Source organism: Erinaceus europaeus, chromosome 13, assembly GCF_950295315.1.
Source record: "Erinaceus europaeus chromosome 13, mEriEur2.1, whole genome shotgun sequence".
Lineage (NCBI taxonomy): Eukaryota > Metazoa > Chordata > Mammalia > Eulipotyphla > Erinaceidae > Erinaceus > Erinaceus europaeus.
This window is the reverse complement of record NC_080174.1, coordinates 36,149,516-36,161,711: the sequence shown is the minus strand read 5'-3', so window position 1 is coordinate 36,161,711 and position 12,196 is coordinate 36,149,516. Positions and strand designations below refer to the sequence as shown.

Here is a 12,196-nt window from a genome sequence, read left to right as displayed (position 1 = left end):
GAGGTAAGCCAGAAAGAGAAAGATGAGTATAGGATGATCCCACTCATATACAGAAGCTGAGAAAGAAGAACAGACAGGGAAAAGCAAAGTAGAATTTGACTGAGTTTGGAGTATTGTACCAAAGTAAAATACTCTGGGTGGAGGGTGAAGGTAGATTTTCAGCTTTACTGTGGGGGGTGAGGGTAAGGACATAGACCTTTGGTGGTGAGAATGGTGTAAATATACACTCCTATTAACAATAACAACAAAAAAAAGTAATGCCTTTCTAGCCCCCCTTACAGATAGGATATGGGCTGGTAGGTTAGTTTTGGTCAGTCAGAGGGGCCTACTGCAGATAGAATCAGGAGCAGAGAGAAGTTCCATTGGTACCCAGTCCCCAGAGGACAGTGGTGACACAAGAGATTTATTCTGTGGCAGCAATGTCCAAACCAAACTGGCTCAGTGGAGAGATTTCAACTGCCATCTTGCCTGCTGCCTTGCCCCAGTCCTCTCGCTCTGCAGAAATTCTGTAAACTACCAAATATTCCCTTCTCAGTGAATTCCTTTTCTGTTTAAAGCAGCACAGGTTGGTTTTTGTTACAGCAATAAGAAGCCTAAAGTTACAGCTACTGAATCAGATGCTCTGGGAATGATGCCAGAGCTTCTTATACAGAGACAAGTTTGAAACCTGCTATCTCAAAGCTGACAACTCTCAAATGTATATCTCTGGCATACTCCTTTGATCTCCAGATTCCTATTCCCAATAGCCTTCTTGACAACCTGACTTGGATGTTTCTAAAGACCTATAAAATGTATGAAAAGAATTACTGACTTTCCCCCCAAAACCCGTTCTCCCAGATTTATCTTCCCTCAGAAGAAAAATGCACCCTTTCATTAGAAAATAGGAAACATTTTTGACCACTCCCAACATGCACTATCATCAAACCATGATATTCTTACTTAGAAAATTCTTCTAGGGGGCCGGGAAGTAGCACATCCGGTTGAGTGTATATAGGAAGTGCAAGGACCTGTGCAAGGATCCAGGTTTGAGCCCCTGACTCCCCAGCTGCAGATGAAGCAGCAGTGAAGCAGGTCTTTAGGTGTTTATCTTTTTCTCTCCCTCTATATCTTCCCCTCTTCTCTCAATATCTTTCTGTCCTATCCAATAAAATGGAAAAAATGGACTCCAGGAGCAGTGGATTCGTAATGCTGGCACCAAGTCCCAGCAATAACCCTGGACACACACATACACACATACACACATACACACATACACACATACACACACACACACACACACACACACTACTTCTAGAGGGGGCCGGATGGTGGCACACTTGGTTGAGCACACATGTTACCATACACAAGGACCCAGGTTCAAACCACTGGTTCTCACTTGCAGGAGGGGAAGCTTCATGAATGGAGCTCTATTTTCCCTTCCCTAGTTGGTCATTATGCAATGCTTGACACTGTGGTCTATTTACATAATCACTGTTTTGCCTGAGACCCACCCTGCCTGCAGGGTATTGGTTTAATCCCCACTGGTTAGAACCTTCGCAACAGCTGCTATCGAAGCTTGCTACCTTTGCTCTTTTTCTCCACCCCCTCTCCTAGCCATTTCCTTTTCCCACTTGCCACTTCCGGTTAAAGAGATTATATATAAAGGCATTTTCTCTGATCAATAAAGGCAATTGCATTGTGTTCCTGCTCAGCCACCAGTTCCTGGTTCCTCTCCTGCGTCGCTGAGTAAGCAGCAGCCCAGGTTGGCTCCGGTCGAGTTCTCTCCAACCCAGAGAGCATGTGCCCGGGAAGAAACACCCGCAACGCTAGCCCAGCATTCCCTCTCTATTTCAGTCACTATTCAATAAATAAATAAATAAATAAATAAAAGCAAATTGAAAATAAAATACCTCTAGAGTAGGCCCACTTCTACCCTTTGCTGGTCACAGACACCCCACCATCATCTCTTCCAGGAACAAATACAAAAACTTCTCTGGTCCTCTCAGCCCCTCTAATCTAGTCTCCATACAGCAGCTGGCATGACCTTTATAAAACAGGAACTACGTTGTCTAGTTTGACATGCAAAATCAACAAAATCCAAACATGGTGCCAGGGCCTATACTCTGGACATGATCTAGCCTCTGCCTACCTTCTCAAGCTCATCTGGTGTTGTTCTTCTATTTGTTCATATGCCCTCTTTCCACCTTTCCACACTGCAAAATCTCTAGGTTATTGTTTTCATTTTGTCATCACAAGGGCTTCACCACTGTCAACCTTTTCAGAGAGAAAAAGGAAAAGGCAAGGTGTGGTTCACCTGGTAAAGCACACACGTTCCTTTCTGCAGAGGGGAAGCTTCCCAAGCAATGGGAAGTGCTCCAAGTGTCTCTCCTTCTTTCCCTCTCCACCTTTTTCTTTCATCCTCTATCAAAAAAGAGATGGTGCAGTTATGCAGGTAGCAAGCCCCAGCAATAACCCTGGTTGCAAAAATATATATATATATATAAGAACATAGCGGTGAGGCTTTGTTCAGTGCTGTGGGGGTAGGGACTGGAACCCAGGCCATGTGTGGGCAAAGCAGGCGACTTCCCTAGTAAGCTATTTCATGGCCCAATACTTGAGCTTCTTTATTGCCTCAGAACCTTTGCCTACTCTGGTGCCCCCACCTAGAGCACCCCCAAACTGTTATACTCCATTAATGCTCCTTTTAATTTTCTTCTTGTGTGTATTTGCTATTTAGCCAATACTTTCTGAGAATACTAGAGCTACAATGATGAGATTAGATTAGATTCTCCAAAAGGGGCCAGGTGGTGGTGCACTTGGTTAAGTGCTCACATTAAAGTGCACAAGGACCCAGGTTCAAGGCCCTAGTCCCCACCTGCAGGGGAAAAGCTTCACAAGTGGTGAAGCAAGGCTGCAGGTGTCTCTCTGTCTCTCTATTTCCCCTCCCCTCTCAATTTCTCTGTCTCTATCCAATAATGAATAAATAAAAGTATTTTTTAATATTTATTTATTTATTTTCCCTTTTGTTGCCCTTCTTGTTTTATTGTTGTAGTTATTATTGTTGTTATTGATGTCATTGTTGTTGGATAGGACAGAGAGAAATGGAGAGAGGAGGGGAAGAGAAAGATAGACACCTGCAGACCTGCGTCACCACTTATGAAGCAACTCCCCGGCAGGTGGGGAGCCAGAGGCTCAAACCAGGATCCTTATGCCAGTCCTTGAGCTTTGTGCCACCTGCACTTAACCCGCTGCACTACCACCCGAATCCACCAATAAAATTATTTCTAAAATAGATTCAATTCACTTGAAGTCAAAATCCAGTGAGAAATCCAATTTTAATAAAGTAATTCATACAACAGATGTAAATTTTATCAAGGATGTGTGCTGCCAAAGAGACACAGCACTATTAGGGAGACGTGAGCTGGAATAAAAGTACAGATGGACTCGGGAGGCCACTGAGTGTTCCAGGGCACAGACAACAGTGGCATGGACTAGGACAAGGATGCAGAAAAGTGGCCAAGACTACAGAGATGCTTAGGAGGTGATGCTGATCACCCTGGATTATGAAGTAGCCATGTGGAAGTGTGAGGCTTCTGGCTTGGGTCACAGAATAGAGGGAGGTGCCACTCATATGAGATGGGAACACTGGAAGGACCAGCCTGGGGGGGGGGGTTGGGACATGCTGAGACATCTAGGTCAAGGGAGCAGTTGGACATGAGGGTCTGAACTAGAGGTAGGTACAAATAGGTGAGTCACCAAAAGATAGAGAGAATTGAAAGCATGGGTGTGAGTGAGATTCTCTGAAGAGAGAGGACCCAGAACAAACCTCAAGAAGCCCGTGACCAGCCACATGAGCCTTTATGCCACTTCATGCAATATACAATTGCTAGCTTGTTTTCCTGCTCATCACTTGTCTTCCTCAGACTGTAAAATTGGTGGGTCAGAAAGGGTGTCTCTTACTGAGCCATAAGTTCAGTCATACAGGATCTGGTCTGGAGCAGTCCCTAAGTACAGTACTGTCTGCTGAGTCCCTTGGCAGGCCACCCTTGTCCATTCCTTGGGCAACATGACTATATCCACCGGTTCCTACTGCCCAAAGTTCCAAATGCTTAAGACTGTCTAAGTCATGCTGCATATCCTTAGCTTACCAATTCATTGTTTATTTTTAAATTTTTTATTCTTTTTCCTTCCCCCCCTTTCCTTTCTTAGATTTGATAGTATAGAGAGAAATTGAGAGGGGAAGGGGTGACAGAGAGAGAAAGGGGGGACCAGGACCAGCACCGCTTCACTGCTTATGAAACTTCCTCTCTGTAGGTGGGGACCAGGAGCTTGAACCAGGGTCCTCCTGTGTAATCACCCTACTGAGCCACCACCCACCTCCACCAATTCATCATTTAAATTCCCCTACAATAGTAGCCAAGGCAATAAATAAAGGGTTGGACCCTCAAGCAAGTTTGATGCCCAGAATTGCATGTGTCAGAGTGATGCTCTGGTTGTCTCTCCCTCTCCTCCTTTTGCCCCTTCTCTCCTCACCCACTAATAAATATTTAACAAGAAAAATAAACAAACAACCCATACAATAAAGGTTTCCAAACTAGGGCTTCAATATGCCTAGATGACCAGGGAGGCACAAAGGAGAATGAACATTTCAGCTGTCCTTGGAGTCTAGATTGTGCCAATGGAAACGCCCTGTGGAGAAGGGCCTATAAAGGCCCTTTCCCTCTTTGAAAAATACCCTTGCCACAGAGTAGGTCTTTGTAGTTATGTTAACCCTGTCTGAATATATCCCTCCATGACCTCTGTTGATGAAACCAAGGGTGGAGACTAGCTTCTGGAATCAACCCAGAAGCTGGGCTGGGCCACCAAGCTCTCTGCCAGGAACTTAAAGTGGGACACAAGAGTGCTCCGTTTACCTTTAGCTAAACTTACCAGTGAGTTCATATGAATATGGGAGCTGAAGCTATGCTCTAGGACCTGACAGCAAAAGCACAGCTTAAATGTGCAAAAAGAAATAGAAGCTAGACAGAAGGAGGAAACAATTGCTTCTATTCCTCTGATCACTTCCCAACCTCAAGTGAGGCCTCCTTACTTCAGTCCCATGAGGCACCTCAAATTCCTTAAAACAAATTTCTCTTCAATATAAACAAGTATGAGGGGATTTATTTTTCTTGAAAAAATCTCTAAGACTCTATGACTTTCATCATTTTTATAAAGTAAAATCTGTAATTTTGGGGGTGAAACAAATAGAGACACGGGGTGGGGCAGAATGTTAAATTCACATGAATATCAAGAATTGGGAAAAAATGGTTTTCTTTTTTTTCCCTCCAGGGTTATCACTGGGGCTCAGTGCCTGCACTACAAATCCACTGCTCCTGTGGCCATTTTTTTTTTCTTCAATTTTTTTGGATAGAACAGAGAGAAGTTGAGAGGAGAGGGAGAGATAGGAAGAGACAGAGAGACACTTGCAGACCTGCTTCACCGCTTGTGAAGTGATCTCCCTGCAGGTGGGGAGCCAGGGGATTGAACCGAACTGGGAACCTTGCTCAGGTCCTTAAGCTTCCTACAATGTGCGCTTAACCTGGTAGGCCACCGCCTGATCTCATTAAATTTTTTTCTTAAAAAAAAAAAAATAGAAAAGCATGGGTCAGACAGTGGTGCACCTAGTTAAGTACACACACTACAGTGCGCAAGACCCAGGTTCAAGTCAGTGGTCCCTACCTGCAGAGGGAAAGCTTCATGAGTCACAGTGAAGTAGGCTTCAGGTCTCGGTCTCCCTCTCTCTCTCTCTCTCTCCCTCCCTCCTTCCCTCCCTCTGTTCTCAATTTCTCTCTGTTTGTTTATTTATTTTTACCAGAGCACTACTCATGTGGCTGATAGTGGTGCAGGGGACTGAACCTGGTACTTGAGAACCTCTTTGCATAACCATTATGCTATCTACCCCTGCCCATTTCTCTCTGTCTCTATCAGATAATAAATTAATTTTTAAAAAATTCAAAGAATAAAAGATGGAGAAAGACAAATGTCATAAAAGACAAGATAAATTTCACTCCAACCACATGTAAAATTATGAGCGGCCAGTGGGTGACATACTCAGTTTAGCACATACATTATTAGCATGCTCAAGGACTTAGGTTCAAGCCTGCAAAGGGGAAGCTTCACTAGCAGTGAATTACTGCTGAAAGTATCTCTCTTTCTCCCTCCTTCCATCATTTTTTGGAAAAAAAAACACAAAAAAACATTTCATCAAGAGGGACAAACATTCACCCTAGCTCCCATTCCTTCATAGATAATGTATTTTTCCCACAGCAATTAGCTCTGGGGAATTGTGAGATGTGGTCAGGGATGACTTTACCTTTTTCTGTTGTTTTCTTTTGCCTCCAGGGTTATCACTGGTCCTCAGTGTCCACATTATAAACCTACCACTCCCATAAGCCATTCCCCCCACCCTGTTTTTTCCTTTCTGTTTTATTTGATAAAACAGAGAGGTACTAAGAGGGAAGAGGAGACAAGAGAGGGAGAGTGAGAGAAACTGCTTCACCACTCATGAAGCATCCCCCCTGCAGGTGGGGAGCCGGGAGCTTGAACACTGGCCACGTGGTCATGTGTGCACTTAGCTGGGTGTGCCACTGTCCAGCTCCCATGCTTTTACATTTCTAATTAAAAATGATTATATCCTGTGGCTCAGGAGGTGACACAGTGGACTAAGCATTGGACCGTCAAGCATGAGGCCCATTATATGTGCCATGGTGATACTCTGATTCTTTCTTCCTCCTTTCCTCTCTCACAAATAAATCTTTAAAAAAAAAAATTACATCCTTTAGACAACTAGAACTTCATTAAATCTTAAAAACAAATAAACAAGCATGTCTTTAAAGATCCTCTACTGGGGGGGGGGGGCAGTGGTGCACCTGGTTAAGCACACACACTACAGAGTGCAAGGATGCAGGTTTAAGCCCTTGGTTCCCACCTGCAGGGGGAAATCTTTCTGAGTGGTGAAGCAGGGCTGAAGTTGTCTCTCTCCCTCTCTATCTTTCCCTCCCCTCTCATTTTCCCTATGACTCTATACAATAATAAAATTATTTAAAAAGTTTAAAAGAGATCCCCTACCAGTGATGTGCTATTTCATCTAAGATCCACTGGGAAATATAAGTTTATAGGAAGTTTGAGATGCACAACATAGCATGAGTTCTTGGCACTGGTCAAAATGGCTTATTAGGTTCTTGAATATACTGTCTTTCCACCAGCCTCCAAATGTACTCATTAGTCCTCTCCATTTGCTGGAGTATTTCCATCCTTCTTGAACTTCTGTGAAAGTGTCACTTCCTCCAGGAAGCTCTCCCTAGCTGCACCAATCCTACTGTTCTCTTTTTCCCAGCTGCATGTGGCTCATATAAAACAAACTATATCCTTCTCTGGGCACTCATTAGATTCCTGTTGTTCCTATCTATCTCCATAAGTTAGGAAGCAGACAGCAAACCAGAGCAACATTTTTATGTTCTTAGTTTCTAGTATAGAAACAGTATGGAGAACTGGACAGTGTATAACCTTAGACAGGCCCACTCTAAGACCTCCCTGAGTCCATTTTCACCACTGTTATTGTGAATACCAATGAGATGATGAATGTAAAGGGTCCAGAACAAGAAGAAGGTGTTTGATGAAATGATTATCTATCTTAATACTCCCTCATAAAAATACAGGGTCTCACAATGAGAAAAGAGTGGATTGGGGGTGGCAGGGGAAGAATGCCACATCATACTACGTGTAAATATAAACATGAATGTAAGCCAAATAGGAACCCTCAGAAAGTCCAATCCAAAGGTCAGATTCTAGCTTTGAGGCATTGAAACACCAAAGAGGAAAGCTGTGGTGTTTGAAGTCATAAGCCTTTTAATTGAAAATAAATAAATAAATAATAAATCACTTGCATGCACCTCCCAGAGGCTAAGGAGACCAGTCTTCATCTGGGCTGAAATGGGGGCAGAGCTGAGCCCTGAGCAGAGTATATTGTGATCTCCAAACCCATTCCAAAGACTTCCTAACCACTTCACAAACAAGTGCTTGCACATGCCAAGGCAGGCTAGACCAGAGACACGGGTATAAATAAATGGGCATTTCTGTCCCTAGAGAAGGGTCCAGAGTACAGGCCTCCTTACCTGCTCCTGCTCTGATTTAGTATTTTAATGAGCAACCCAGAAAAGAGAGTAAGCTATAAAGGCCCTAGGATAACAATGGCACTAAACTTTTCCAAGTTATAAAATGCAGATTATAACAGTTATGAAGACAAAACTTAGGGAGTTCACTCTTCAGAATGAGACAGTGTGGCTTCAGAGTAATGTCCACATTTCTCAGGTGGTGAACTCCAAGCTACTGATTCTGCCCAAGAAAATAAATCAATTTAATAAATAGGTGACACAGTGGATAAAGCACTGGACACTCAAGCATGAGCTCCAGAGTTCAACCCAGGCATTACATATGCTAGAATGATATTTTGGTTCTCTCTCATTAATAAAATAAATAAATTATATATGAATAGTATATCCCCTACTGTGGACAAAATTCTAAGCTAAGCTCTATGAGAGAAATGAGAATGAAAAGAGTGAATATAAAGTTCCATCGAGTGGTCCAGGAGGTAGCACAGTGGATAAAGCATTAAGACTCTCAAGCATGAGGTCTTGAGTTCAATCCCCGGCAGCATGTGTACCAGAGAGATATCTGGTTCTTTCTCTCTCCTATCTTTCTCATCAATCAATAAATAAAATTAAAAAAAAAAAGTTCCATGGAGTGGTCTGGGAGGTGGCACAGCACTGGACTCCAAGCGTGAGGTCCCCAGTTCAATCCCAGGCAGCACACGTACCAGAGTGATGTCTGGTTCTTTCTCGCTCTCCTCCTCTTTCTCATGAATGAATAAATAAAATCTTTGTTTAAAAAAAAGTTCCATTGATTACCTGATAGTTCCATTGATTCCATTTGTCAGGATGCATGCTTCACCCACACTGCATCATGTAACACCAAAGCCCTGTGAGGTAAACGTTGTTATCCCCATTTTACAGATAGCAAGAGTGGAGCTCCAGTACCCTGGGTCACCCATGCTCACTCAGCTGGCAGATTACAGAGCCAGAATTTGAACACAGGTCGGCCTCTCCCCAAAGCCAATCCTCTTTCCACCACTCCCTATCACACTTATAAAGTGTTACACAGATTGTAGACCGGAGACTGAACCTGCCAGGAGAGAAAAGAAAGAGACTGCCCCGACATGGACTGGGCAAATCAAAGCTACAGAGCATAGTAGGTGCTCAATACTCTTAAGAAAGCTGCAAAAATTCATCGTGCTCAATACTCTTAAGAAAGCTGCAAAAATTCATCGTTCCCTCATAGCCTTAGGGTGTCTGCCCCACAGCATTCCCCGGCAGAGGAGGCCAGAAGTAGTATGGCAGGTCTGAGAAGAGGAACGAACTCCAATGAAAAGGGGAATGGGGTGGGGCAGTCTGCAAGGACGAAAGGCCCGGGGACGCTCTGCTGGAAAGACAAAGAGAAGTGGGGATGGGAGAGGAAACTACAAACTTGCCAACAGTCTGGCCAAGGTGAACCTCAGCTCCTGGCACCTTCATTCCACTAACATGGGGCAGATCTCAAAGCCTGGGGTCCAGGTGGAAGGGTGGGGGGGTTGGATATTCCCTGCAGCCTGGAAGAAGTCGACTCTGGACTAAGTCGGGAAGCCCTGCCTACTTTCCAGAAGGGGAGTAACTTGCGGGGGCAAACTAGGTGATGGTTGAGGAGCGGGAGGTTTCCTAAGATGAAACCAAAATAGATGCAGCAAGGCGCCAAGCAAACACACACGCAACCAGGCAGGTCACCAAGAGCACTTGAGGGTGTGTCGTTCGGTCTGAGAAGTTTACTGTCGAGGTGACCTCGACCCCACAAAAGTTCCCTCAGGCATGCAGAAATCTGACTTGCATTCGGTTCTCACAGATCTTGGGGAGGGGCAGGTTTCTCGAAGGTGGTAGTTGCCTTAGCAAAATGCTGTCAGCCTGCCAAGGTCAAGGCGAGGCCTTGCACAGACCCCAGACCCCTCCCACCACGGCCCCTCTCACCTCCTCCCGCGCCAACACCGCCCCCCGGCACCGAGGCATCTTGGCGACGAAGGCGGCGGCCCCGGCTGGGGAACTGAGGTCCTCGACGGTGACGGCTAGGAACTCGGCGACGCTGAACTGCTTAGGCATGGCGGAGCCGGTATGGAGCGCAGGGGCGGCGGCAGCTGGGAACTGGAGGCGCCTGCTGCAGGTCGCGGGACCAGCCTGAGCGCCCGCCTGCCTGGGAAGCTGTCCGAGCCTCCACCCGCCCCACCCCCCACCCCGCCCCCGCCCCCCCGCCCAGCCCCCGCCCCCGCCCCCGCCCCGCCCCGCCCCCGCCCCCGCCCCCCGCTCCCCAACCCCCTCTCCCCCCCACCCCAGCCCCGCCCCCGCCCCGCCCCCGCCGCCCCCGCCCCGCCCCGCCTCGCCCGCTTAGCCCCGCCCCTCCCCTTTAGCCCCGCACTGCGTCCCCAGGCTCCGGGAGCCCTGTTCTCCACATCCCTCCTGCCGTTCCGCCCAGCCCTCGGCCCCTCGCGGAGCTCTCGGCCGGTCCCCGGCCCCCGGCCACCGGCTAGGCTCCCCGCTGGGCCGGCCCCAGGCCGCTGGGCCCCAGGAGCTTCGCCCTTTTAGCTCTGTGCGGGGGCTCTGGCCCCGCCGCTCAGACACGGACAAGACCCTCCCCAGGCCTCTGCATCCCGCCCTCCTTTAGGCCTTCAAGACTCCGCTCTCTCAAGTCCTATCCCCTCCTACCGCCCCAGTCTCCCATCCCTACACTTCCCCCTTAAGTGCCTGGCCTCTTCCTCTTCTGCCAGCTAGTTCTCAGCTCACAAGACCTTCAGCTTGATTCCCAGCCGTGCAAAACTCCTTGCCCGGCTTTGTCCCAATCACCCTAGACATAACACACACACACACCTCAGCTTTTGCATACTAACCTCACTGAACTTTATAATTCAGTGCATATTTTAAAAAATTAATAACAACAGTGATTATTATTTAAAGATCACCACTCCGGCACATTAAATGCTGGGAATCGAACTCAGGACCTCATGCTTGCAAATCCAGAGCTCTAGCTGCAGTACCACCTCCCTGGTTGCTATTCCACTTTGTAACTTAAGTTTTCTTTCTTTTTTTTTTTAAAATATTTTATTTAGTTTACTTTAATGACAAAGAGTAGATACAGAGGGAAAGATACCAAGAGAGAGAAAGGGACCAGAACACTGCTCAGTTCTGGCTTATGGTGGGGCCATGGATTGAATCTGGGACCTCAGAGCCTCAGGCTTGAAAGGCTTTTGTATAACCATTATGCTGTCTCCCTAGCCCCTTAACCTCAGTTTTCTTATCTGGGAAGTCTGATGCCCCCTTAGTTGTAGTTTGGGGACAAGAACATAGCACATACATGTGCTCTGTGAAAGCTCTGACACTTCTTGCTCCTCTATTCCTTCCTGTATTCTTATCCCATACCTTTCTTTCTGAGATCAGTCACCTTCCCCTCCTCAATTCACCCCTAGTTCTCTCCCCCACCCACACCTCCTAATATCTGCTTATTGGGAATCACTATAGTCTTGGGTGGACAAGGTATAAGGCTCAGGATAGAAATCTATTTTGGTTAGGGAGTTGGGCAGTAGTGCAGCGGGTTAAATGCAGAGGGCTCAAAGCAGGTCTACAGATGTCTTTCTCTCCCCTCTCTGTCTTCCTTCCTCTCTCAATTTCTCTCTGTCCTATCCAACAACATCAGCAGCAGCAACAACATCAATGGAATAAAGCCACCAGGAGCAATGGATTCCTAGTGCAGGCACTAAACTCCACTGCTAACCTTGGAGGCAAATAAAATAAAAAAGAAATCTTTGATTTCATTCTAGAGGCTGAGGCCCTCTATAAAAGATGCCTTGAGGTAAATAGGACAGAATACAAACAAGGAAGAATGAAGCATAAAGAACACTGGTTATAAAGTCAGACCCAAATTCTAAGCTTGGTGCTGTGGTTGAGACCAGCTGTGTAAACTGAGTAAGCTGTTTATTTCTATGAGCCTGAATATCCTCCTCTTAAAATGGCCTAATGATACTTTTTCTTAGGCTATACTGAGAGTGAAGCCAGGACCTTGTTCATATGTGATAACACCGCTGAGCTTAGTGGTCTCCCTGTCTGAA

General features: G+C 46.1%; 1 protein-coding gene across 5 annotated transcripts in view; it reads right to left on the bottom strand.

The window, feature by feature from the left end:
• The window catches only part of ASAP3 (ArfGAP with SH3 domain, ankyrin repeat and PH domain 3), a 66,028-nt gene extending 55,705 nt beyond the window's left edge, over window positions 1-10,323 (bottom strand). For 4 of the 5 annotated variants that reach the window (XM_016190645.2, XM_016190647.2, XM_060205509.1 and 1 more), the window contains exon 1: window positions 10,071-10,323. In XM_016190645.2, coding sequence (XP_016046131.1) covers window positions 10,071-10,199 — 129 coding nt within the window. In that variant the 5' untranslated portion in view covers window positions 10,200-10,323. Of the gene's footprint in view, window positions 1-8,924; window positions 8,996-10,070 lie in introns of all 5 variants that reach the window. The other variant, XM_060205508.1, reaches the window with a different exon arrangement.
• Between the last annotated feature and the right edge of the window lie 1,873 nt (window positions 10,324-12,196).